This window comes from Magnolia sinica, chromosome 9 (genome assembly GCF_029962835.1).
Source record: "Magnolia sinica isolate HGM2019 chromosome 9, MsV1, whole genome shotgun sequence".
Taxonomy (NCBI): Eukaryota; Viridiplantae; Streptophyta; class Magnoliopsida; order Magnoliales; family Magnoliaceae; genus Magnolia; species Magnolia sinica.
The window spans coordinates 55,753,807-55,778,579 of NC_080581.1; the positions used below are offsets into that span (position 1 = coordinate 55,753,807).

The window sequence follows — 24,773 nt, forward strand, 5'->3', positions numbered from 1 at the left end:
TTCTTTTTTGAAAGATTGTTTGCAGAGACGTTGTGAAATAATGTTCTCCTGCCAAAAATCATAGGTGAAGTTTGTCCTACAAATTAATTAGAATCAAGGTCTCAATAGATTATACAATTGAGAATATATTTTCTACATTTTATTATAAGTGAAAGTATTACAAATGCTAAAGCCTTGAATTCTATAACTCATGCTCTATCACCAGATGAATTCAAAAGAATCATTTCGAGTTATACAACAAAACAAGCTTGGGATATACTTGAAATGACACATGAAAGAACCAATATTGTGAAAAAGTCTAAAATCTAAATCCTCACAACCAAATTTGAGGAAATCCGTATCTAAGAAAATGAGTCATTCATGAACTTTTATACAAAATTGAATGACGTGGTTAATTCTATGTAGGGTCTTGGTGAAAGCATCCCTGAAAGCAAAGTTTGTGCAAAAATACTGCGATCACTTCTTGATAGGTTTAATTCTGAAATTACTATTATATAAGAATTGAGGAATACTGATACAATGAAGGTTGAGGAGTTAGTTAGATCTCTTTAAACTAACTAGTTAAATTTTAAAGCTCTTAAGATCTAGCTCATTGCCCTAAAATTCTCCAAGTCAAAATCAAATGTTCTAAATGTAAATTTAGATGACGAGAAAAATGAGGACGATATGACTATGTTGGAAAAGATGTTTTATAAAATTTTCAAAAATAAGAAAAGAAATAATTTTAAAAAACTGTTTGATAAAAGAAAAAGAAAACTCAAACTATTGAAATCTAAATCTAAAGACACCCAATGCTTCAATTGTTCTGAATTTGGGCATCTTGCTTCAAAACGTCCTAAGAAGGATAAATCGAAAAGAAAATGCATGATTGTCACTTGAGATAAATCATCAGAATCTGAAACTAATTAAAAAACAAACGATTTAGACCAGAAAATTGTAAAAGATCTTAATGCCTTTATGACTATAACCAGAATCACTTATTCAGATGATTGTGAAATATCTGATTATGAAACTACTAGAAGTAACTCTGAAAATGAAGATGTTCTTCAAGTAGTAAATGATGCCCTATACGGAGAAAGTTGTAAGATTGTGGCTAAATAAAAATTCGAAAAGAAAAATGTGTTGAAGTACAATTAGAACTTCAAAAGATTGTTTTGGAAAATTTTCATTTTTTCTGATTGTTTTGAAAAATCAAAATTAGATTTAAGTCAGAAAATTTCTGAATTGCAAAATCTTAAATTTAAAAATGATAAATTGAAAATTAAAGTTTATTAACTTCAGAGTTCAATGGATAGAAATATACCTAAGGAGACCGGAAACTTGAAAAACTATTAACTTCATCTCGTCGATGTGGTGACAAATATGGACTTGTCTATATTAGAGATAACAATGTGAAATCTAAGAATTCTGCTCCTACCTTTTTAAAAGGAGAATCCTTAAACTCTAAAGTAGAAACTCGAAAAGAGTTAAACTGTAAAAAAAAAATCTTCAAAAATACAAAGTCCTTCAAAAATACCTTGAATGTAAAAACATTTGCCAACAACTACAATATCAAATGAGCGATAATTGAAATCCTCCTCTTGCTGTAAAAATAGTGGACTTGCTCAAGGAGTTATTAAAATCCAACTTAAGGAAGAATGGAGCAAACAAAAATAGAAAAAATCCTAACTACCAAACACAATAAAAAGTAAGAGACCCTCCTAAGCCTAAAACTGTTATGAAATGGATTTCAAAGGTTAAGTGTCTTGTTATCCAAATAGCTTTTAAAGCAAGTAGTCATTCAAGATGGTACCTGGAAAGTGGATGTTCTACACATATGACAGGTGATAAAGTCATTCTCTCAAATATCAACAAAATCAATGGTGACTTAGTTACATTCGGATATGGTAGCAACTGCAAGATCATCAGCAAATGGAATGTACAACTTTCCAACTTACCTATATTTGAAAATGGATTATATGTTGAAGGTTTGAAATATAATCTCCTCAGCATATCTCAAATATGTGACAACAATCATAGTATGAAATTTTTTTATCATGGATGTGAGGTAATGAATAATAAAGGTCATGTAATATTAAATGATTGCAAAACATCTGAAAATTGCTATATAACTTGCTCAACAAATCATTCTTATTACATGGTCCAAACAGACGAGACTGAATTATGACACTAACATCTTGGACATGTTAACTATAAAGATCTATATAAACTGAGCAAAATAGATCACTTACAAGGTTTACCCAAACTGATTGTCAAATAGGTAAGAAAATTAGGATTAGTCACAAGAAAGTGAACTCTTTAGCCACTATAAGACTTCTTAAGCTTCTCCACATGGACTTAATTAAACCTACTAGAACGGAGAGTAGAGGTGGAAAGAAAGATTTTATAGTTGTAGTTGATGACTACACTAGATACTCATGGGTAGCCTTTTTAAGACAAAAGTCAGATGTTCTCGACGAAGTCAAAAAGCTTATAAAATGCATCCATACTGAAAAGGAATTATCTATAATCAAAATAAGAAGTGATCATGGAACTGAATTTGATAATAACAATTTTAATAAATACTGTAATGGTCATGGCATATTACATGAATTTTCTGCTCCAAAAATACATCTACAAAATGGATGAAATGGCAAACGTAATGCTAAATAGCATGAATTACCTAAATACTTATAGGCTGAAACTGTAAATACTGTATGTTATATAATTAATTGTGTATACGTAAGAGTAGGACAAAATAAAATAGGTTATGAATTATGGTTTGAGAAGAAAGCCTACTATGAAATATTTTCATACTTTCAGAATCAAATACTATATTTTATGTGAGCGAGAAAATTTGGGCAAGTTTGATGCAACAAGCGACGAAGGAATATTTTTAATATATACTTTAAACAGCCGAACATATCGTGTTTTGAATAAAAGAACTAGAGTGATTCAAGAATCAATAAATATTATAATTGATAATCAACCAATTAATTCCAGACTTGACCAAGATGATGATGGTAATAATATCATTGTGATTAATTAATCTGAACTATCATCTAAATCAGATATTATTGAGTTAAGGTTAGTTAAAAACCATCCAACTGATCAAATACTTGGTAACCCTTATACTGGTGTTCAAACTAGAACACAACTAGAAAATGTTTGTAATCATGTTTGCTTCACTTCCCAGATAAAACTGGCTAATATAAATGAAACACTAGCTGATGAAAGTTGGATCTTAACTATGTAAGATGAAAGTTGGATTAACTATGTAAGATGAACTAAACCAGTTTGTAAGAAATGATGTATGATATCGTGTTCCCATACCATCGGATAAACATATATATAATTGGTACCAAATGGATTTTCAAAAATAAATTTGATAAACTTGAAAACATTATTAGAAACAATGCATGCCTGGTTGTGCAAGATTATACTCAAATAAAAGGTATTGACTATGATAAAACCTTTGCGCTAGTTGCTCGCCTTGAGTCTATTAAAATATTTATTTCCATTGCTTGTTACAAAAATTTTAAAATATATTAAATGGATATTAAAAGTGTTTTTTTAAACGGTAACCTAAATGAGAAAGTTTACATTGAACAACCAAAGGGTTTTGAAGATCTCAAACTTATTGATCATGTATACTGTCTTAAAAAGACATTGTATGGTTTGAAACAAACCCCTATAGCATGGTATGAAAAATCGACTAAATTTCTGCTTAGTCATAGCTTTCAAATGGGTAGTATTGACAAAACTTTGTTTTTCAAAAAATTTAATGATGATATCTTAATAGTTTATATATATGTTGATGATATTATATATGGATCTACTTGTGTTGATCTTTCTTCAAAGTTCGGAGATTTGATAAAATCAGAATTTGAAATGAGTATAGTCAGTGAGCTAAGTAACTTTCTTAGACTTCAAGTCAAATAGTTCGAAAATGAAATTTTCATCTCTCAGACCAAATATGCACTGAACTTAGTAAAAATGAACAATCAAGTAAAAGTGTTTGATTCTTGTCTTTATCGCAACATGATAGGTAGCTTATTTCACTTGACTGCCAGCAGACATAATATTTCATTTAGTGTTGGCATTTGTGTTAAATATCAATTATATTGTTAAATATCAACTATATTTTAAGCAGTTACCCATTTACTATTATTAACGTGAGAAATAAATGACTTTACATGTATGAAATCCATGTCATCCATCACATACATCACCCTTTTTTGAGCCTCGACCTTATAAATCAGGATGATTAAGCAGTCATGTGGGCTGCTCATGTACCTAAAACCTCTGAATGCACATGGTATCCACATGCGTTTTTTAACACGGCAATTTTGGGGTAATTCTTTCATTCTAAGAGGCAAGCATGAGTCAATAGATTGGATAGGTTGTCCATCTATTTTTTCCCATCATTATAGGACATGAGCCCAAAAATGAGACGGACTAAGATTCAAGTAGAGCACATGATAGAATTTCAAGGCTCATCTTTATAAACTTATTGGGAACTGCAGGGCTTTTGATTATGGCGAACAGACATCCCGGTGGGCTGCAGGAAGGTTTCAACGGTGGGGGTTATCACCTCTTCCTGTGGTGTGATCCACTTGAGCCTTGGATCTCTGCCATTCTTGGGATCACACCCTGAGAGAGTCTGGAAAAATGGATGGACGGCATAGACAAAACCCATACTCCATGATGGCCCACAGAGGCCATGCCTTGACCGAGTCGGGGCGGGACACAATCGGTTTCCGCGACCTGACGGGGAACGGTTACGGTGGATGCCTAACTGTGGGGTCCACCGTAAAGTATTTTCCTTACATCCATCTATTTTTATAGCCCATTTCACGGCCTGATGTGAAAAAACGAGGCATATTCAAATCTGAGGTGAACCCAAAGTTGGTGATTGAATATTTACCATTAAAAACTTCTTTAGGTCCATCGAAATGTTTATTTTCCATCCAACCTGTTGATAATGCCACATAGACCTGGATGAAGGGACCACATAAGTATCAGCTTGATCCAAAGCTTTCGTGGTCTACAAGAAGCTATCAATGGTCAATCACCACTTTTCCTGTCGTGGGGTCTACCTGAGATTTTGATCTTCTTCAATTTTGGGATCATGCCCTAAAATGAAATGTCAAAACGGATGGACGGCGTGGATTTAAGTCACATACATGACGTTGGGCTCCGCATTCAGGGATCCGGGGATCCATTGAAGCCGTGCCCCCGGGAGGTACCTACCGCGAGTCACCATGCTGATTTCAAAGCGCCCGTGTATCATCCATATCACTCTTCCAGAACATAGAAAGTTAAAAATGGAAAAATAGAAAAACAGAGTTCTGGGGATAAGAGGGAGTGAGGGAACTTCTAACAGTCTTACCGGGAAACGAAAGGGAAGTAATGGCGGCAATTCCCTCTCCTCTCTCTTGTATTTGCAGAAGCTATTCTCGTCATTCAATCTCACTTCCTTCTTCTGCTTCTCCTTTTCTTTCTTTACCATCTCTTCATTCCTATTCTCACACAAGAGCCATCGTCGCCTTTCCTTCTCTTCCTCCAAAGCTGAAATCCTTGCAGAAGACGACGCCTATTATCATTACAAGGGCAGTTTCTGAGGAAACCCTAATTCCAGAAGAGGAGGGTGCAGCTCCGCCCGAGGAAAATGCCACAGCTCCACCCGAGGAAAATGCCACAGCTCTGCCTGAGGAACAGACCGTCTCCGTCCCCGTATCCCCTTCCGACGTCCTAACCATGTTCTTCAAGGTACGCATTCCTCATTTTCTCTTCCTTTGTTCATTAGATATCTCGCTTCTAAGTTCAGGACTCTCTCTCTCTCTCTCTCTCTCTCTCTCTCTCTCTCTCTCTCTCTCTCTCTCTCTCTCCAACCGTCGAATTTTCTGTTGTGTTTTTCCTCTCTTTTTTTTTTTTCTTTTTCTTCTTCTTCTTCTTCTTCTACTTCTTCCTTCTCTGTTGGGAATCATTTTGCCTCTGTCCTGACTCAGGATCCAGCACGTTTCACCACCCACTGGAGCCCATATTGAGATGGTTCCATGATTTAGCTGTTCATATTCTCATAGCCACCATTAGAGTTGAATGCATGCCATTGAAAATTTTCTTTTCATTGTCAGTTTCTAGATATGGGGCTGTGGATCACTTGATTGGAGAGACCTGTTTCAGCAAGCTTCGTAGCAAGAAGAATTCACTTTCAACAATTTCATCACCAAATTGCTTTAGATTCATCTAATGGTGATGTTCACAATCATCCATCCAGCGTAAGCTGGCATGGAGTAGGGTCCACATTGATGGTTCTGGTCATCAGGCCACCCGGCATGTGGGTCCCCAGTGAGCTGTGACAGACACTCTGGATTCTCGGCTGGGGCTGCAGCCATGTGCAATGTGCTGCACAGTTTACATCTTGGAATGGAGAGATCTGTCTTTGTTTGGGTTTGGTTTTGTTCAATGTGGCAGCAGAAGAATCCCGCTGCAGGATTCTCTTTGGGATGAGGAAGCTTCCACCTTGGGAGAGATGGGCTGTAGTCCCCTGTCCACATGGCACGATATTGTGCGTGCTCTAATTTTAGCATGAGCTGTAGCTCTCTGCTCTTGGAAAGGCAGTGGCTACTCTTCAGGTTTTCAGTGGCTTAGATATCTCCATTTCAAGAGAAATTATAGTTGCACGAAACATGAAGAGAAGCAGTAGCAAATTTGGGTGCGGAAGCGGGGAAGCATCTGTTTCAAAATGCTAGAAATCATAAGCAACTAGGAAGCATGAGTGGGAGCATGAGTGCAAACTGCGATCTGAAGTGGGAGTGGCACTTGGCCGGAAGGCTCATGCAACTAAGAGAGGAACTAGAGTTCTTGAGCTCCTATGCTGTGGAGTTTGCAAGTACATTCTATGTTTTTGAAAGACTGTTAGTTACATGTTGAGAGGGCCATCTCTTCATGAGAATATGTGGCAGCAGGGCTGCTACCCTACGCTTGGTGATTTTACACCACACTACTATGTGTTCTCTTGTTTGACATTTTAATTTGATCTGTTTCTTTCATGCATTCTCTGTGACTCGTGTGTAAAGTGTGATCTTTAGCACAATGGTATGGGTACTTAAAGGCACTGACCTTTAGCAAAATAGATTGCATCGATCTGAATTACCATAAGAAGACTAAAGAGACCCTAAGGGCCTGTTTGAAGATGCCTAAAAAAGAGTTCATCTCATTTTAGTTAACAGTATTATGTTTATATGTATTGCTCTCTAATAAATAATTACTCCTAACATGAATTCATCATATAGATCAAGATCTCTAATGCATTTGCACTGTTAACTAAAATTGGATTAGCTCATTTAGGTGTCTACCAAACAGGGCCTTAGGTTTTCTTATGAGGTCAAATGGCCATTATAAAGGATACAACAAAGACAAAACCAAAAGGACAAAAATGCTCTTAAAGGCGGCACATATTCACTTCAGGTCAAAACTAGAAAATACGACACAATAGCTAAAAGTGACTGTACTGTCTGTATATGCAATGTACATCTCAATGGTGATTATGCTTATTGTCCTTTCTATACCAGTTCATATGCGGTTTTTGTCAGTTTGGTTCCATTTTGGCCTGGTTCCAGGTAGTTTCAACACAGGCACAATCTATGATGTTATAATTTTTACCAAACATCATTACAATTTGTTAAGCAAGCTATATTTGTATTTTTTATATTATTTCTTAATTTTCCATTTTATGGTTTTTTTAAAAAAAATTACAAATATTTGTTGTTGTTGGTTTTTTTTTTTTTTTAAATCTAATGATTGAATCACTCACACAGTCACACCATTTAGAATTGCGTGTATGGTACGAGGAAGGATATTGAAATGGTAACGGTAATCAACAAAAATAGTTGTGGAAGTTTCATTTCCGTGGAGATGGTAGCACGGGTGTAAAACTCATCCAAATCAGGTGTGACTCAAGTGAGTCGAGTTGGACTTAGAAGCCCCAAATATGATTTGATACCACAACTTGGGTTCTTCAGGGGCCAACTCAGCTGAGTTGGGCGAGACTTGGGCAATACATCTGAGTCTAGCCAAGTTGACCCAGTCCAACTCATTTCCAGTATCTCTACTATGTTTGGGTAGCTTCTCTACTAACAGTCCAACATGTGTGAAGCTTGTTACATAGCTATAATGGAGGTATGACACTTGATAACGGCCCTATCATAGCTGTAATGGGGGTATTTCATACTCTGGTTACATATGGGGCTTGAAATGCAAGCACTTGAAAATTGCAGATGGGGCATGTAGAAACAAAAATTAAACTGACTAAATTGTAGAATGAACTGTCTCCAAGTCAAGGTCCTAAAGTTAAATTGGTTGTGCAATCTTAACCTCTAATCCATAGACAATCATTTGTTGAAATATGACCATTATATATTTTTCATTTTTAAGTTTTGGTCCTTAATAGAGTGAATGGCGGATTAGGATGCATGTCGCTGGCTCCAATTAATTGGGATAATGCTTGGATAGTATTTTGCATAGTGCTTGTAGCATAGCAATAGCGTACGCTACGTAGTGTGGCTACAATGCATGTAGCATACGCTACAGGAGTCGTAGCATATGCTACAACTATAGTGTATGTTGCATACACTACGCCATATTTTTTTTAGTTTTCTTAAACTGTAATTTTTTAGTTTTTATGTAAAATGGTGGTGACCCATTCTTTTTACATGTGGCAATGATGTTAAGCTATCTAGACCATCAAAATAGTGGGTCCTATTGTAGATGGAGAATACTTTTAACGATCTATTAGATGATGAAGATGACCTTTAGACTTTAGAGTGTAGAGCCTATTAATTGAGATTTTGAGGAATGTGACATTAGTATTTTGTACTCAATACTCATAGCCTGTTAGATTTTTATCTCTTTTCATACATGTGACTTGTGGTTTCAATTAGACATTATTAATTAAAGTGGTTTGCTTAGAAAGTTGGTGATGTGATAATGATTTGATTTGGTTTATATATGTGGCTTGGCTTTTGATTAATGATAATTAATAAGTTGTTTGAACATGCTTATACTTGAAAAAATAAATAATTTTTTAGGCATTTTTATGTGTTTTTTGCTTTTTTCTTATTATTTATCATATATTTTCTCTCTTTTTTTTAAAATTTTAAAAATAGAAGTATCATGTAACTTACACTACACACTTTGCTACTTACACTACATGTTATAGAGGGTTACGCTATGCAACACGCTACTACTATTTAAAACACTAGGCCTAGATGATGATTATGACATAATTTTCATTTTTAATCATCAAATAGATGTCCCCCTATCTGATTGTCAGATAACCAAATCAGCCTAAGCTTTTTGTCATGGCCCATCTAAATTGGGATCCATAATTTTTAGCGGTTTAGTTTGAATTACTTGTATGCTACAAATGCAATTTCTTAGTAATTACTAAGTGCCTACATATCATCCAAGATCCAGCACAGTATGCCAGAGTATCAGAGTCCTTGTCCGTGGCAAATGAAGTGGGGCCAACTGGTTCTACAATAGTAGGATGCAAATTTCCTACAATCCCTCTTACAAGGAACCAAGGTGTTCGATATCGGTATCGGTGGGCGTAACGGTGCCCACTGTTACCGATACGGATACGCCCCGTATCGGCCAATACAGGGGCGTAATGGCCGATACGGGGTGTGTAACGGTGCAATTTATTTATTTATTTTTTTTGTCAAAAGATTATGGAAAAATATCCATTAAATCTGGAATATTCTAAATATTCCAAATATGCATTCAGTTATAATTTGGAACATGTTTATGGTGGTGTAACGGTACATTCTTTAGTGAGAATGCTATATCGGGTTGTCTGATGGATTTATGAACCTGATAACCTGGAATTAATTGCAAACCTTTTATATTTAGTTTTCTAACTATATAATATGTATATAAATTTACTATAATGAATGTAATACCAAAACATCTTATATTTCAAGTTTTCCTTGTATTTATAGTGCTAGCACATTGCATACTTCGTGACTCACATGCATTTTATTTCAATATATAGAGTTTAGGGACTTTTGCATCCTATTATGTAATTCATATACTTAGCAATTTGATGTCATTTTCCCCCACAAATCTTTTTAAAAATTAAAATTAAATTGAGGTAAATAGTGTTGTCTATTCGGGGTTGGTTTGGGGACCATTTGATGCCCCAAACTAGCCTCAAATTAATGCAATCTGTTGGCACTTATCCCACTAATGGATTGGTGGACGTTTATTGGACAGTGAAAAATGAAAAATATCCAATGGTACTATTTCAAAAAACAAGTGTATGCAAACTAATGGTGAAAATTGTAGGAGTTATTTAATTTTGGGATTGTGACTTAACAACAATGGTCCCAAAATTTAATTGGTTAATTTTGAGTTGATATATACGTCATGTATAAATTTTTAAGGCCATGTACTGGGGTCCACTCGATTATGTATTATATATCCATGTCATCCATCCGTTTTGGCAACTCATTTAAGGGCATTGGAAAAAAATAAGGTAAATCCAGATCTTAGGTGGATCACTAGTGGGCCAGGTAGGCCACCTCGATGTATTTGTATATCAATGCCATCAATCTGTTTTGCCAACTCATTTTAAGGCATGGTCCAAAAATTCAGGTAGGTCTAAATCTTCGGTGGACCACTAGTGAGTATCCCTTTAAAAGTGGGGCCCACCTCAATGCATTGGTTGTATATCCATGTAGTCCATCCTTTTTGCCAACTTATTTTAGGGCATGGTGCAAAAAATGAGGCTGATTCAAATCTTAGGTGAACTACAAAATAAGGATTTAATTCCCACTATTAAAAATTTCTTAAGATATTTTTGTTTGGATCAAGCTACCATTTGTGGTCTCCCTTCATCAAGGTCAAAGTCTATGTGACCTTATGAATAGGTTCGATGGAAAATAAACATTATAGTGGACAGCATGGATATACTACACATAAATCAAGGTCTGGCTCACGTAACAAAACAGTGCAAGTGCACTGTGCAGCGTGCACTGCAGACCATTTTAAAAATGAAATTTGAAGTCGTTTTTCAAGAACGAAATGAAAAGGAGAGAGAGAGAGAGAGAGAGAGAGAGAGAGAGAGAGAGAGAGAGAGAGAAGAAGAAGAAGAAGAAGAAGAAGGGAGAAGCTTGCTTCTCTTGTTTGAGGGAGCATGACCCAATGGTACTGGTATCACCATAAGCTATAATGGTACTAACAGATGTGAGGCCAACATGATGCTTGAATGACAGGCACAAAAAAGAGGGGGTGGCCGTTACGACCCCGTAATGCCGTTACGGGCACAAAAAAGAAGGGGTGGCCGTTACGACCCCGTAACATGTAACAGTCATGGCCATTACCGTTACGTATTGGCCGATACGGCCGATACGTAAGCGTTTTCGAACACCTTGCAAGGAACCCATGTAACCAAAAGCTACGTGCGGCCTACCACCAATTTGTGTAACATCCACTCCATCCTTCAATTTCTCCATCTCTTAGGACTTGAGCCCAAAAAATGAGGCAGATCCAAAACTCAAGTGGGTCACAACACATGAAACAGTGGGGATGGAAATGCCTACCATTGAAACCTCCTAGGACCCACCGTGATGTATAACCATCCAACCTGTTCATAATGTTAGCCTAATCCAAAACTCGTGGTTCCAAGAAGGTTTCAGTGGTAGGCGTTCAATCCCCACTATTACTTGTGGTGTGGTCCACTTGAGTATTCAATCGGCCACATTTTCGGGATAATGTCCTAACACGAGCTTGCGCAACGGATGGATGGAATGGATGTCACACAGACATTGCGGTGGGCCTCTACAATTAGAAATAGTGGCGACTCGGCTCAACTAGGCCTGAGCCTACCAACTCGTCCAATATGACTTGACTTAGGACCAAAGGAGTTTGTCTAAGTCGCCGACTCTTTTAACCATGGGTGGTGATGATATTCTCGAAGTTTTTAATTTTTAAAAATGTATTTGAAGAACATCCAACTCACCATTACTATTTGTTGTATTCCTTTGTTGAAGACTCTTGATACAAGATTAGAATGCCACCCATGATGCCTGAAGAATAATTACTCATTCTAAAAGGATAAGATAAGCTTCATAATGAACACAATGCCTGAGAAGAGGTAGATGTCCATGAGGCCTAAGGAAGAAGCGTAATAAAAAAATCAATAAAGAAACAAAAGGAAGCGTTAAGAGATGAATCTAATGGTGGATCCATGGATAGATCTGCAGATGGATCTGTTGATGAATTGATGGCCGAAACAAGAGAATAATTAGCAAAGGGGTTTGCTGAAGGATTAGCAGATGAATCAATAAATTGACAAGAACCAATTGAAGAATCATTGCTTAGATTAGCAAGTATGAAGGTTTTGATCGTGCCCCATCAATCTGAACTGATGATTCAAGATCTAATGATGAGATAGAGACCATGACGATAGATTCGCTCAACACTCAGCAATCAGACAAAAAATGCAGTATGGTACCATATCTTTGAATCTGGTGAAGATAGGGACTAATCAATGGGGGAGCCCCCATCATACTATCAGGACAAGCACACAATTGAGAAAGATGATGAAGATCCAGTCGAGGAAAATGGTTGCACGCAAGCACAAGAGGAAATGGAGTGGAATCCACTACCAGCTCCCATCGAAGATTAAAAAATACGAAGGTGGATCATGGGGCGATGACTTAGCACGAAAGCAGAACTTGATGGCTAGTTCTTGACAAGCCAGGGTGAATTGATGCAAGCAGGGCCCAGAGTTGGTGGGCACATGCCGATTAAGTGGGGGCCCATAGGCAACTGGATCAAAATAGTGGGCTACACAAATTCACAAATGAAATTATCAGATTGGTGGCCCCACGCTGGTGTTCTCATCAGACTATGGACCCGCAGTCCCCAAATTGTGCACTGTTCACATTGTGTATTGTGCATTCGTGCATTGTTCATCCATGCACTTGTGGATTGACACTACTAGCCTGTTAGTTTCCTATTTTTACTCAGGGTTAGTAGTTAGTTTCCTTTTTGATTTATATGTATTTGGTAAGCAAACTAATTATTGGAAGAGTTAGCTAAGGAAAATTATTGAGGAAAGGTCTAAATATAAATACAAGGCCTTGCACATGAAATAGACATGTTATGTTTAGTAGAAATCACAAATTTTTCCCGTGATTGGAATATGTGCTAATGGTGATTCTTTCATTCTTTTGTAGTGTTGTGATGCCATAGAGGACTGTTGAAAGTCTCTTCACTGGTCCTTAATCTATTTTATTTTTTTGATTTTTATTATTTTGTGGCCATTGGTGGGGACCTTTCCGCAAACAATTACTACAATTTTTTGGTACATTTAATCCTACACACTTCTCATTGGGGACCTTTCTGCAATAATGAATAAATTTTTTTGGTACATTTAGTCCTATGTGCTTCTCATTTAATTGGGACTTGGAGTTTAGGCCTGTAATGCATCACCCTAGAATTTTAGCCTCTCAGTGTTCCAAGTATCGGTATCGCTACAAGTTTCACTGACTAGGGATACAAAAACAATATCGATATCGCCGATAATATCGCTGATAACCAGAAATGCAGGGAAACATGGGAAAAACGATGGAATTTTCAACGAAACTTCAAAAGATGTTAAAATGTATATATTTGCATATTTAGAAATAAAACAATTATAAACAAAATGCATACATAACAAGTTTCCATTTAATGGAGCTGTAAAAGCATCTACTGTTGTAAGAAATCAGTTTAACCATCCCATCCAGCCTATTTAACAAAACATCTATCGATATCGCAAAATATCAACAACACATGATATTTTACCAAGAAATCATCAACAATTGAAAATGAAACAAAAGATCGTGGTCTCAATATCGCACATATTGCAATATCGATAATATCAAGATACTATTAATATTATCAATGACAAATTGAATACTACATACAACCATGTGCCCATGGGGAAAAAAAAAGAGTTGAAATAAAAAAAAAAAAAAAAAAAATTCTAATAAACCGAATTCTGATGATATCAATACGTTGGCAATATTATTGAAATATCATCAATACACTTATGATACAAGCATTATCTAGAATTTACATAGTAAAAAAAAAATATTGGCAATACAAGTGACACCTATAATTTACATAGTTGAAAATATTGACAATTACATTAGTGATATTGATACGTTGGCGATACTTAGTGATACATTGCTAATTCCTAGAATTTTCGATACTACCATCGTTATCGGTATCACTACAAGTGTTATCAATATCGCTGAGCTAGAGATAAAGATGATATTGGAGATATTTCGATAATATCGGAGATAATTCGAACACTAGCCTCTCCCCAGTTAATATCGAGTTTGGATTGGGTATTACCCCCACTAGGACCTAGCTAGAGATGGATAGTCTTGTCAAGGGCTTTGCAGGGCCCACCATGATATATGTGTTTTATCCAAGCTGTCCATCCATATTGAAAGATCATTTTAGGGCATGAGCTCAAAAAGGAGGTAGATTGAAGGCTTGAGTGGACCATGCCACAGGAAGTAATGGTGACTGTTGATGCAGAAATCTGGTCCAGACCCTTTAGACCTACGAGTACTTGCACAGGAAGAAGACAAAGGAGACTCTGGCTAGAGCAGGGGACCCTCTGATGCCAAATTCAGGCTAGGAATCTGGGTCTTGTAGTATTGAAGGGTTTTGGGTCAGAGATTCTGCATACCTTTCACCGTAGGCTGAGTACTTATTTATAGCCTTTTGGGGGCGGTGGTGTATATGGTAATGACTCTTGAATGATGATTACGTATTACAAAAGATATCTTCCTCCGGACATGTTGTAATTGATTTCCTGAGCTCCTCGTGAATATCTCGGAGGATAATTCTTAATATACTGCAAGTGTATTTGATTCCGAAGTGGTGGTCAATATCCAAGCCCAACCTCCAAAGTTGGTTCCGGAGGCCTAGAGGTTGGTACCCGAGGCCGAGGCCAAGGTGATTTTCCGGCCCTCAAACAATCCATAGTCTTCGAGTCTATTCATCTGGTCAGTCCATTTTTACCGATAACAGTAGCCTCCTACTTCCGAGCATTCTTCAGAAGCTCGGGAAGTAAGTTAGTGTGGACTGACACTGTGCCATAACTTACGCCGAAGAGGTCGGGAGGTCGAAAGGTCGGACGAATTAGAGCTAGTGGGAGGGACTTTTTTTCCCTTTCTTCCCTTCAACTGAGGGGAGTCCTAGTCGTCGATCGATCAAAAGTCGGGCGATGTAGAGCTAATAGGAGGGACTTTTCTTCCCTTCAACTGAGGGAAGTCCCAGTCGAGCGATGTAGAATTAATAGGAGGGACTTTTCTTCCCTTCAATTGAGGGACGTCCCAGTCGTCAATCGTGTAGCTCGGATAGTCGGAATTTGAAAGAAATTCTCCTCCCCTGATCTGGGGAGGTTCTTTCATAGTAGAATTCACAATAGAGGACTTTCTTCCCTTACACTAAGGGAAGCCCTCGTAGTCGGTCGTCGTGTAGTTCAAATAGTCGAGAAATCATTTAAAAGAAGTTTCTTCCCCTAACCTGGGGAAGTTCATTTATTGTAGAGTGTCCCGAGCACCTTTTTTCCCTTTAAGAAGGGAGGTCGCCCTTGTCGAGTAAGCCGGTTAGTCGACGCGGTAGGCTTGGCGGATATTGCAGATCAGACCTCGTAGTTCCTTGAGTTCTGCCTTCCAAGGGCCCTCGTTCTTGGTTACCACCTCGGGAGCCTTTCCACGCATCTTCTTCTCCAATGTGTGATGCAAGTCGGAGTCAGCGGGCATGGCAGTTCCCGAAGTGTGGGAAAGAGCCTGGGCTGGCAGCTTAGGAGGTTGCTTGTTTCTCTGCGAGTTGACCGGCGCTTGAGGTGGTGCAGTGGTAGCACCCTCCTCTGCATCACGACCAAGGGGTGGATTCTGTCTCTCCAGGAGTTGCATGAGTCGATCCATGTTTTTATTCAGGGCTTCGACTCGGTTCTCCAAGGAGACTAATCGACTACCCCGAATGCGTTATCGAGGAGCGGGGCACTGCTGGAGTAGAGTCGGCATGCTGCTGGTAGGACTAGGCACCCTGCTCGGCTGATAATTCAGGAAAATCTGGGATGGCTGCAGGAATAGTAGCTAGAGCTTTCTTCTTTCCTTTCGCCATTGTGGTTTTTTAGTAAAGCAGGAACGGCTTTGATGTCGTTCCCACATACGGTGCCAAACTGTTGATGCAAAAATCTGGTCCACCCTCTTTAGACCTACGAGTACCTGCACAGGAAGAAGACAAAGGAGACCCTGGCTAGAGCAAGGGACCCTCCGATGCCAAAGTCAGGTTAGGAATCTGGGTCTTGTAGTATTGAGGAGTTTTGGGTGAGAGATTTAGTGTACCATTCACCGTAGGCGATACTTATTTATAGCCTTTTGGGTGCGGTGGCGTATATGGCAATGACTCTTGTATGGCAATTGCGTATTATGGAAGATATCTTTCTTCGGACGTGTCGTAATTGATTTCCCGAGATCCTCGCGAATATCTCGGAGGATAATCCTTAATATACTGCGAGTGTATTTGATTATGAGGTGATGGCCAATATTCGAGGCCAACTTCCAAAGTTGGTTCCTGAGGCCGAGGTCAGGGTGATTTTCCAGCCCTCAAGCAATCCATAGTCTTCAAGTCTATTCATCTGGTCAGTCCATTTTTACCCATAACAGTGGCAACGAACCCAACCGTTGAAACCTTCCTAGGGCCCACTGTGATGTTTATTTGCCATCTAACCTATGCATAAGGTCACAAAAACCTGGATGAAGGGAGAATATAAACATCATATTGATCCAAAACTTCTGCGGCCCCCAAGAGGTTTTTTGCGGTAGACTTTCAATCCCCACTGTTTCCTATGGTGCAGTCCACTTGAGCATTCGATCTGCCTCATTTTTGAGCTCATCCATTTTGACAAATCATTTTAGATTATGAGCTCAAAGCCGTTGACAGGACCGTTCGTCTCTAGTTAGGTCCTGGTGGGGGTGGTACCCAATCCCCGCCCATTAATATCAGCCATTATGACTCCAGTTTTGGTGACTTGCAATGGTTTCAGCTGAGTAAGAGTCATCATTAGGATTTGTTATAAATCCTTCCTACAATGTATTACAAATTCCTAGATGCACCAGCAGTACCCAATAATTGTCGGACATGGCTCTCCATCCAAAATGGTGTGTTTGGTGATGTAGCAAGAATTTGAATCTTTGAATATGGTCCAAACTCGTAGCATTGTTTTATTGGTTCCTTATTTTCTGTTCTCGGTATCCTGCATATATTGAACTTTCATCACAAAGACTTGCTTCGCTTTCTTGTAGAATGGTTTTTGGTATAGGAAGTGTTCATTTTTCTTATGAATGATTGGGCTGACCTCTGATGGGACCATGGATCTCAGAGCTCCATTTCCCTTTTGTCACTAAATAGATGGCTCCTTGTTTCTTTCCTATCATTTCTTAGTGTTAATATACATAGATGCATTTTAGTCTACTTATTTTTATCTCTAATAGTCTCATGAACCTGAGTCTTTAAAATGGTCCAAACTCCTAGTATTGTCTTATTCATTCCCTGACTTCTATTTTTAGTGTAATGCATTTTTTGAAAAAGACATGCTTTCCTTTTTTTAGTATAGTTTTTGGTACAAAAAAAATCATTTTTGTTATGAATGATTAGGCAAATTCTTATCGGGCAACAGGCCTCAGAGTTCCAGTTCTCTTCCATCTACTCCCTGTTCATGTTTACTTCATTTCTTAGCATTTAATATACACAGATGCCTTTTAGTCTTCTTCTTCTTCTTTTTTCTTTTTCTTTTTCTTTTTTTTTTTTTTTCTTTTTTTCTGTCTCTAACAGTCTTTTCATTTACATTATTAAAGGTAGAAGGAACCATGAATGAATCAGCAATCCCTACAGTGAGCCGGGCTTTAGAGGTGTGACACTACCTTTTTGAATTTTCTAACCTGTGTTTTGCTACACACAAAATTGATTATGTTTCCCTTGTTGGGCAGGAAACAGATGGAGTCAGTGATCTAAAAGTTCAGGTCCTCGAGGGTATTGCAAGTGTTGAGGTACATGCATGAATTATCTGTGATATTGATCCTCATGGGTATCACTGGGATCTGTTATTATTAAAATTATGGAGAATTCAAATTTTTGTTATTGTTTAAAAAAAAATTACTGTGATTTATCTGGAAGCTCTTCCAATGGATGGTACCTTTATTGTCTCTCAAAAGATAAAGAAAAGAAAAGAAAAAAAGATGGTATCTTTAGAATATTTATTTGTTCATCTTTTCACACAATCTTTGCCTGAGCAAGGTAAGGATTCATTTAGAAGCTAAGGACTTCAGGAAAGAAGAAATAAAAGAGGGTTAGGAAAGGAGAAAGCAAAGGGAATGAGGGAATGAGCCATTCCCCGGGTTCTAACTAATGCACAGAAAAGGTAGACATCTGAGCATGCAGGCTGAGGAAAATAAATCCTGAAGTTATTCAATGCATTCACACTGGAATTCAACTTTGCAATATATCAAGAGTTAATATTGTTGATCAAGTACAGAGTCTTTTTAAGGAATAGAAATTTAGTCTCTGTGCTGATCTTTTTTTATTGGTAAGAACAGCTTTATTAAGAAGACAACTAGCAAACTCTGTCCATTACAATAATTGATAACACTAACAGTCCTCAACATACAGAATGGGTCTAGTCTCACCCGATTTTAGCTGGATCATCTGCCATGGAATTAGCTTCTCGGTGGACAAGGCTAAAAGAGATAAGAGTTATGCCCAATAAGATCCTATATTTCGTGTACACAAAATGCCTCTTTTTTGTTTGGAAGAGTAATAATCCTTTATTCAGAAAAGGAAAAGAAAACAACCAAACCAGCAAACATTGGGAATACAAAATGCCTCATTACAAAATCCCCCCACTAAAGAAAAACAATAATCCCACCACTGTTCGATTGATCTGAAATCCCAGACCACACATTCTTGCTGGGTCACACCTGCTTTTGCATGCAAATCAGCAATATCATTTGCTTCCCTTCCGATCTGTTGGGAGTCTCTTTTTCACAACTCGAGTCCATCCACCATTAGCCTGACTATCTGTATTTGTTGCCGAGGCAGGAGCCCTACCCCAGATGCTCGAGAAACCACCCCTATGATGGAATATAGAGACACCGACACGACCTCAGATCGGAGAACTAGGAAGATGAGTATCAGAATCAGAAGATTGGGGGGATGAGGCTGGATAGCAGGAACTAAAGTCCCCAGAACTTTCCTTAGATCACCTAATAGAGACCTGCCTTCTCGAACCCCCAAGAGAGGACCCTGTTTGAATCAGAAACATGTTTCAGAGATTGGAACACACACACACACACACACACACACACACACACTAAAATAATAAGAAAACTTGGATAAAATAACACTCATCATCAATCATTTCATTAATCCGGATTATTGTTACATTCCTTACATTACCCTTGATTCTAAAACAGAGTACAACTAATTGTAATGATTTTAAGTGGCAATTGACAATGGGTCAGCAACAATTTCAGCAGCATTTTGACATGTAGAGCATCCGTCGCAATGACAGAAGAGTTGTGCGGGGTTGAAACCCCTTGCTTCATGCCAATACACGAGCTAAAAGACCTAAATTGGTGGTCCATAAGAATACTGATACAGATATCCACGATAAAGCTGCATAAGATGCGTAGAACTTTAGTTGCGAGGGACCTTTGTTGCGTGGTCGCGCAACACAGCTCTATTGCGCGATCGCACAACAAGCTTCATCCTTGGCGCTTCTTCCTCTTCCTCCTGACATCGCGAACCTCTTGATACCTGAATTCTACGAGTCTTTTATTTACAAAGCTCTAAAATATTTCAAGTGTCCAAATGAGAAGAGTGAGGGGGTATTTATAGGCATTTGCATGTATGAAGCCCCAAATGAGCGTAACATAACTCTGTTGCGCGGGCGCGCAACACTTCTTGGTTGCACGAGATTCGTATTGTGCGATCGCGCCACTGATCTCCCAATCTTGTGACATAACCCTTTTCGCTGGCTTATTTCTTCTGTTGCACAGTCGTGCAACACAACTCTATTGTGTGATCGTGCAATACATTTTTGTTGCGCCTGTGTGCAATTGATTTTGTGTTCCAACAGACCCCCTTAAAGGATGGAGATCATGGAGGCGCTTGCTAGAGACTTTATTTTGAGATTTGAAGAGACGACTGTTCGAACGATACCTGGAGGGACCACCCCTAGAAAGGGCTCTTCCTATTTCACAAGAGGTAGAGTCTTCTCTATTAGTGCCGGATTGAGAGGGATAACCCCTGTTACTGCCGCCCCTTCCATCTCTGCTGCTGCTACTGCTCTTTGAAGGAGACCTTAACAGCTCTGATCTTTCACAGACTCTTTAGAACTTATTTTCTAGAACCTGGGAAAATGAATCCCCTGCTAGGACTTGCTCTCAACTAGAGCTTCCTTACTCTTGTCTAGTCTTCTCTTGCCTTTTAATCTTCTCTCGGATCTCCTATCATCACCATGAGATCTCTTAGGGTCGAAGATCTTAATGCACTCCATTATTGCCCTTCACTTGATCTCAACATTACTCTCTTCTCCGATAACTGAAATAACATTGATATTCAAATAAATGTTTGTTCTTGGGAAACTTCGTAGTCAACAATCTTTAATAATTCCTCGTTCCCACTCCTATTGTTACTAAAATTGCACTCCATATACTATGTTTTATTCCGAGTAATTTTAAATCCTTTAGATTTTAAAGAACCTCTTCATAAATCTAGTTTTATGGTTACACCCTCCGTCATCTTGTCAATCAAAGTTATGTCATTTGCAAACAACATACACCATGGGATCTCTTCCTACAAATGCCTCATTTAATTTGTCCTTGTCCATAACCAATGCACAAAGGTATCGGCTCAATGTTGACCCCTAGTACAAGCCTAATTGGAAAATCACTCGTCTCTCCACTATTGGTCCTCAGATATGTTATTGCTCCCTCATACATATCATTAATCATGTCGATATCTCCTCTTGAGACACCTTTCTCTCCCAACACCCACCAGATTAATTCTTAGGACCTATTGTAAGCTTTCCTTAAAGTCAATAAAGACCATGTGAAGATCCTTCCTCTCCTCCCTGTATTTCTCCTTCATTTGTCTAGTAAGAAATAGCTTCAGTGGTAAACCTCCCCAGCATGAAACCAAACTAATTTTCTGATACATTCATTTTATGCCTTTGTCTTAGCTCAATCACTCTTTTCCATAATTTCATAGTATAGGATAGCTCATAAGTTTAATCCCACGATAGTTAGTGCCACTCTATATGTTTCCTTTATTCTTATAAATAGGTATTGCACTACCTTTTCTCCATTCTTTTGGCATTTTCTTCGATCTTGGGAATGTCAGATATTCCATGCTTCGATTCATGAAGGAAAAAGGTCGATGAAAGCATGTGGCGGAATCAAGAGTGGAGGAAGAAGGGGGATTATAACAGTGGGAATTGAGAGGAGGGATGCTCGAGAAGTGCTAGTTTGATTGGGGGATGAGAGGAAGGATGGGGAGAGGGAGGAGTGCAGGAAGCGAAAGCAAGGAATTGAAGTCGGAAGAAGGGGAGGAAGGCGGTTCGATGGAAATCAAGAGTAGGGAACAGGGGCTGAAAAAGAAAAGGGTTAGGGAAGAAGGAGCTTTTGGAGCTCTCAACCTTGTTCCAATTTGTTCAAGGTTGATGAGCTTAGAGACAACAGGAATTTCAAGTGGCAAAGGCCAGAAAGTCTCCTGCAGACTGGAGGGAACTTCTCAACTTAGAATGTTCAATCAATTACGATTTCGAGGTAAGTCAAGTGGGGAAAGAGGGTAAGGGAGTCAAAATTGTAGATTAATGATAATTTCATCTGAGAATATTTAAGGATTGGGCTGCAAAGTTTAAAAGAGTCTCGGTTAGGAAAATGTGTAAAAGATCAAAAGCAGATGTCATCATGCTGCAGGAAAGTAAGTTACAATCTATGGACAAAGGTATTCTTGACTCAGTCTAGAAGGTAAGGAATAAGGAGGGGTCAGCTTTGGATGTTGTTGGCTCCGTGGGAGGTATAGTTGTGTTGTGGAACTCGAAGATTTGGAGGAAGGAAGATGGTGTTTCTGGTAAGTATTCAGCATCAATAGTTCTACAGGACAAATCTTCTAACATTTAGTGGGTTTTCTTAGCTGTGTATGGCCCTTGCATCCCAGGTCAAAGGGAGCAGTTGTGGGGGGAGCTAAATAGAGTCAAGTAAAGGTGGAGTTTGTTGTGGTGTGTTGGTGGAGATTTTATTGTAGTTTGATTCAATTGTTCAATTTTAGTATTTTACAAAAACCTATTCTCTTGCAATCGGTGGAAGAGACGGTGGCTAGACAACTTGGAATTTCCTCAATTATCAAGTGAGGTGGCGCCTTCTCTTGAAAATCTGATTTATGAATCAGAATCTAAAGCAGCTCTTTACTCAATGTATTGAGATAAGGCCCCAGCTCCAAATGGCTTCCCGATGATGCCTTTTCTAAAATTTTGGCAAGCGGTTAAAGGAGATGTGATGGCATTCAGTTCTGAATTCTACGAGCGAAGTTGTCTTTCAAATGATCCAGGGGCGTCATTCATAGCTCTCATTCCTAAAATTGAAGGTGTGGAGGCGTTGATAGACTTTAGTCCCACTAGCCTAATTGGGGGTCTATAAAATTTTAGCCATAAGTCTTTGCATTCAGGGAGTGCTTTTGTGGATCATTTCTGAGAACCAGGGCACTTTTATTGTGGGTAGGCCTAATTGGGGATCCCTGACAAATGCCCTCCTCAGAATTAGCTTAACGCAAAATGGAAGACAGGCACGATTTTGGGATGGAATTGCTTCAAATCACATGGATTTTCAGATTTAGGATTCAATACAAAAAAGAGAAGTAATACCTCTCTGAATCATTCCCTCCAAGGCACAAATTTCCTTTTTGATAATCTTCCAGCAACTGGAATAAAAATCTGTGTGCGTGTGTGTGTGTGCGCACGCGTGTTACTGAACAATCTGAAATAGACTGCGTGAACTAATTATTATATATCATTCCCATTCTCAAGGTAGAACTGAAGCTATAATAAACAGTAAGTTATGATTATGTTTTTTCAGATATGTTACCAAATAATCTGCATTTTTATCACTCTGAGCATGTAATGGCTGGGCTTTTATGCTGGCATGGCTGGGGAAGCGTTCCTAGGAGTCATGATCTTGGGTCCTTCATGGTATATTAAGGAAAAAGGGAAAACAAATCTTGAACTTTCTCTCATCTACAAGATCACATTTTGAGTCGTGGGAATTTCACAAGATCATGCATGGTTCAATTGAATTCGTCGAACACAAGGGACTGACGTTATGTGCATAAATTTAGGTTTATTTAGCTGTTGACTTGCAAGAATTTGTAATGCCTTTCCAAGTACAGTTACCGCAGCTTAGGTTTTCTGTAGGGCTGTACACGAACTGAGTTAGCCCGGTTTGCTAGCTCGACTCAACTCGAAAAAGCTCGATTCGACTCCGTTCAAAACTGAGTTTGACTCGAGTTGAGCTGATTTTTTTAGCTTGAAAAAATTTTGAACCGAGTTCGAGCTTGCCCGACCTCGACTCGACTCGGATCGAACCCCAACTTGAATCGAACTTGGATCAAACCAGTTCGGTGACTCGGTTACTTTGATATTGATGTTGCTCACCAAGTGTTTGATGAAATGACTCAACAAAGTGTCGGCTGGTGGCAAGGAAGTTATGTATATGAAACAAATAACTTTTTACTTGATTTTGATGTTGCCTACAAGGTGTTTGAAGAAATACCTGTAAACAGCTGCTGTTGTTTTACATACAGTAAGAAATTGAAAGTGCACTCCATGTGTTTGTGAAAATGCCGCACAGGCTCGATCTCGGCTCGAACTCGGCTCGAATTGGCCCGAGCTGCTGACCAAACTGAGCTGAGCTGACCAGTCAGGCTTGAGGACCGAGCCGAGCCGAGTTTGAGCTGGGGTCAGCTAGTGGCCGAACCGAGCAGAGCTGTGCCAAGCTCGACTCGTGTACAACTCTAGTTTTCTGCTCCAGCAATTATTTGTCCAGCTCTCAGACAATCCATATATGGTGTCGTTAACTGGAAACGGTCCCATAATCCAAACTCATCAAACCCTTCATCTAGGCTGTGAATAGGCACACGGACTGGGCCGGGTGGCACCTTCATCTGTTCAGCCAGGAATTTAATTTCAGGCCCAGCTCATGGGCCTAGAAATGGAACCCGAGCTTGGCCCAAGGCCTTGCCTAGAGGTGTGCCGGAGCTGTATCTCATTCATCCATGTCTTTCCTGCAAGAAACTAGATATCCGAATTTGACTGAACCCATGTAAATGCTCTCTACGTAATTGTTTTTACTTTGAAGGCAGAACAGAATTCGAAAAAGGCACCTTTGATATTTATTTTGGAGTGTTTGTGTCTGTGCATGCAGTTAACAAAACAGACAACGGTACAAGCTACTGGGGTGGCATCCAATTTGATTGAGATCATACAAGGAACGGGCTTCAAATTGCAGACCCTGAATCTGAGTTTTGAAGATGAAGAGGATACCAGCAACAAGTAGATTTTGTGTATGATGATACATCGACCAATTGCTGGAGTTGCAGTTTTATCCGGGGACTATGTAGTTATTAACATCTCAAACTCTTGCGGCCCGTTTCATTTA

General features: G+C 38.7%; 1 protein-coding gene across 1 annotated transcript; it reads left to right on the forward strand.

Annotated features, from left to right (window-relative positions):
* The first annotated feature begins 5,296 nt into the window (after positions 1–5,296).
* LOC131255458 (uncharacterized) lies at positions 5,297–24,773 on the forward strand. The gene is made up of 4 exons (XM_058256186.1): positions 5,297–5,751; positions 17,919–17,972; positions 18,051–18,110; positions 24,540–24,773. Exons 1-4 carry the CDS (start codon positions 5,392–5,394, stop codon positions 24,669–24,671), a joined length of 606 nt encoding a protein of 201 aa, XP_058112169.1. The 5' UTR covers positions 5,297–5,391; the 3' UTR covers positions 24,672–24,773.

What these genes read in the sequence shown, in the direction of transcription:
- LOC131255458 (XM_058256186.1), top strand. Translation starts at nt 5,392, where the DNA reads ATGGCGGCAATTCCCTCTCCTCTCTCTTGTATTTGCAGAAGCTATTCT. An exon ending in TCCTAACCATGTTCTTCAAG is followed by an intron (nt 5,752 to 17,918) that starts GTACGCATTCCT and finishes ACATTATTAAAG; the next exon opens with GTAGAAGGAACCATGAATGA. An exon ending in AGGGTATTGCAAGTGTTGAG is followed by an intron (nt 18,111 to 24,539) that starts GTACATGCATGA and finishes CTGTGCATGCAG; the next exon opens with TTAACAAAACAGACAACGGT.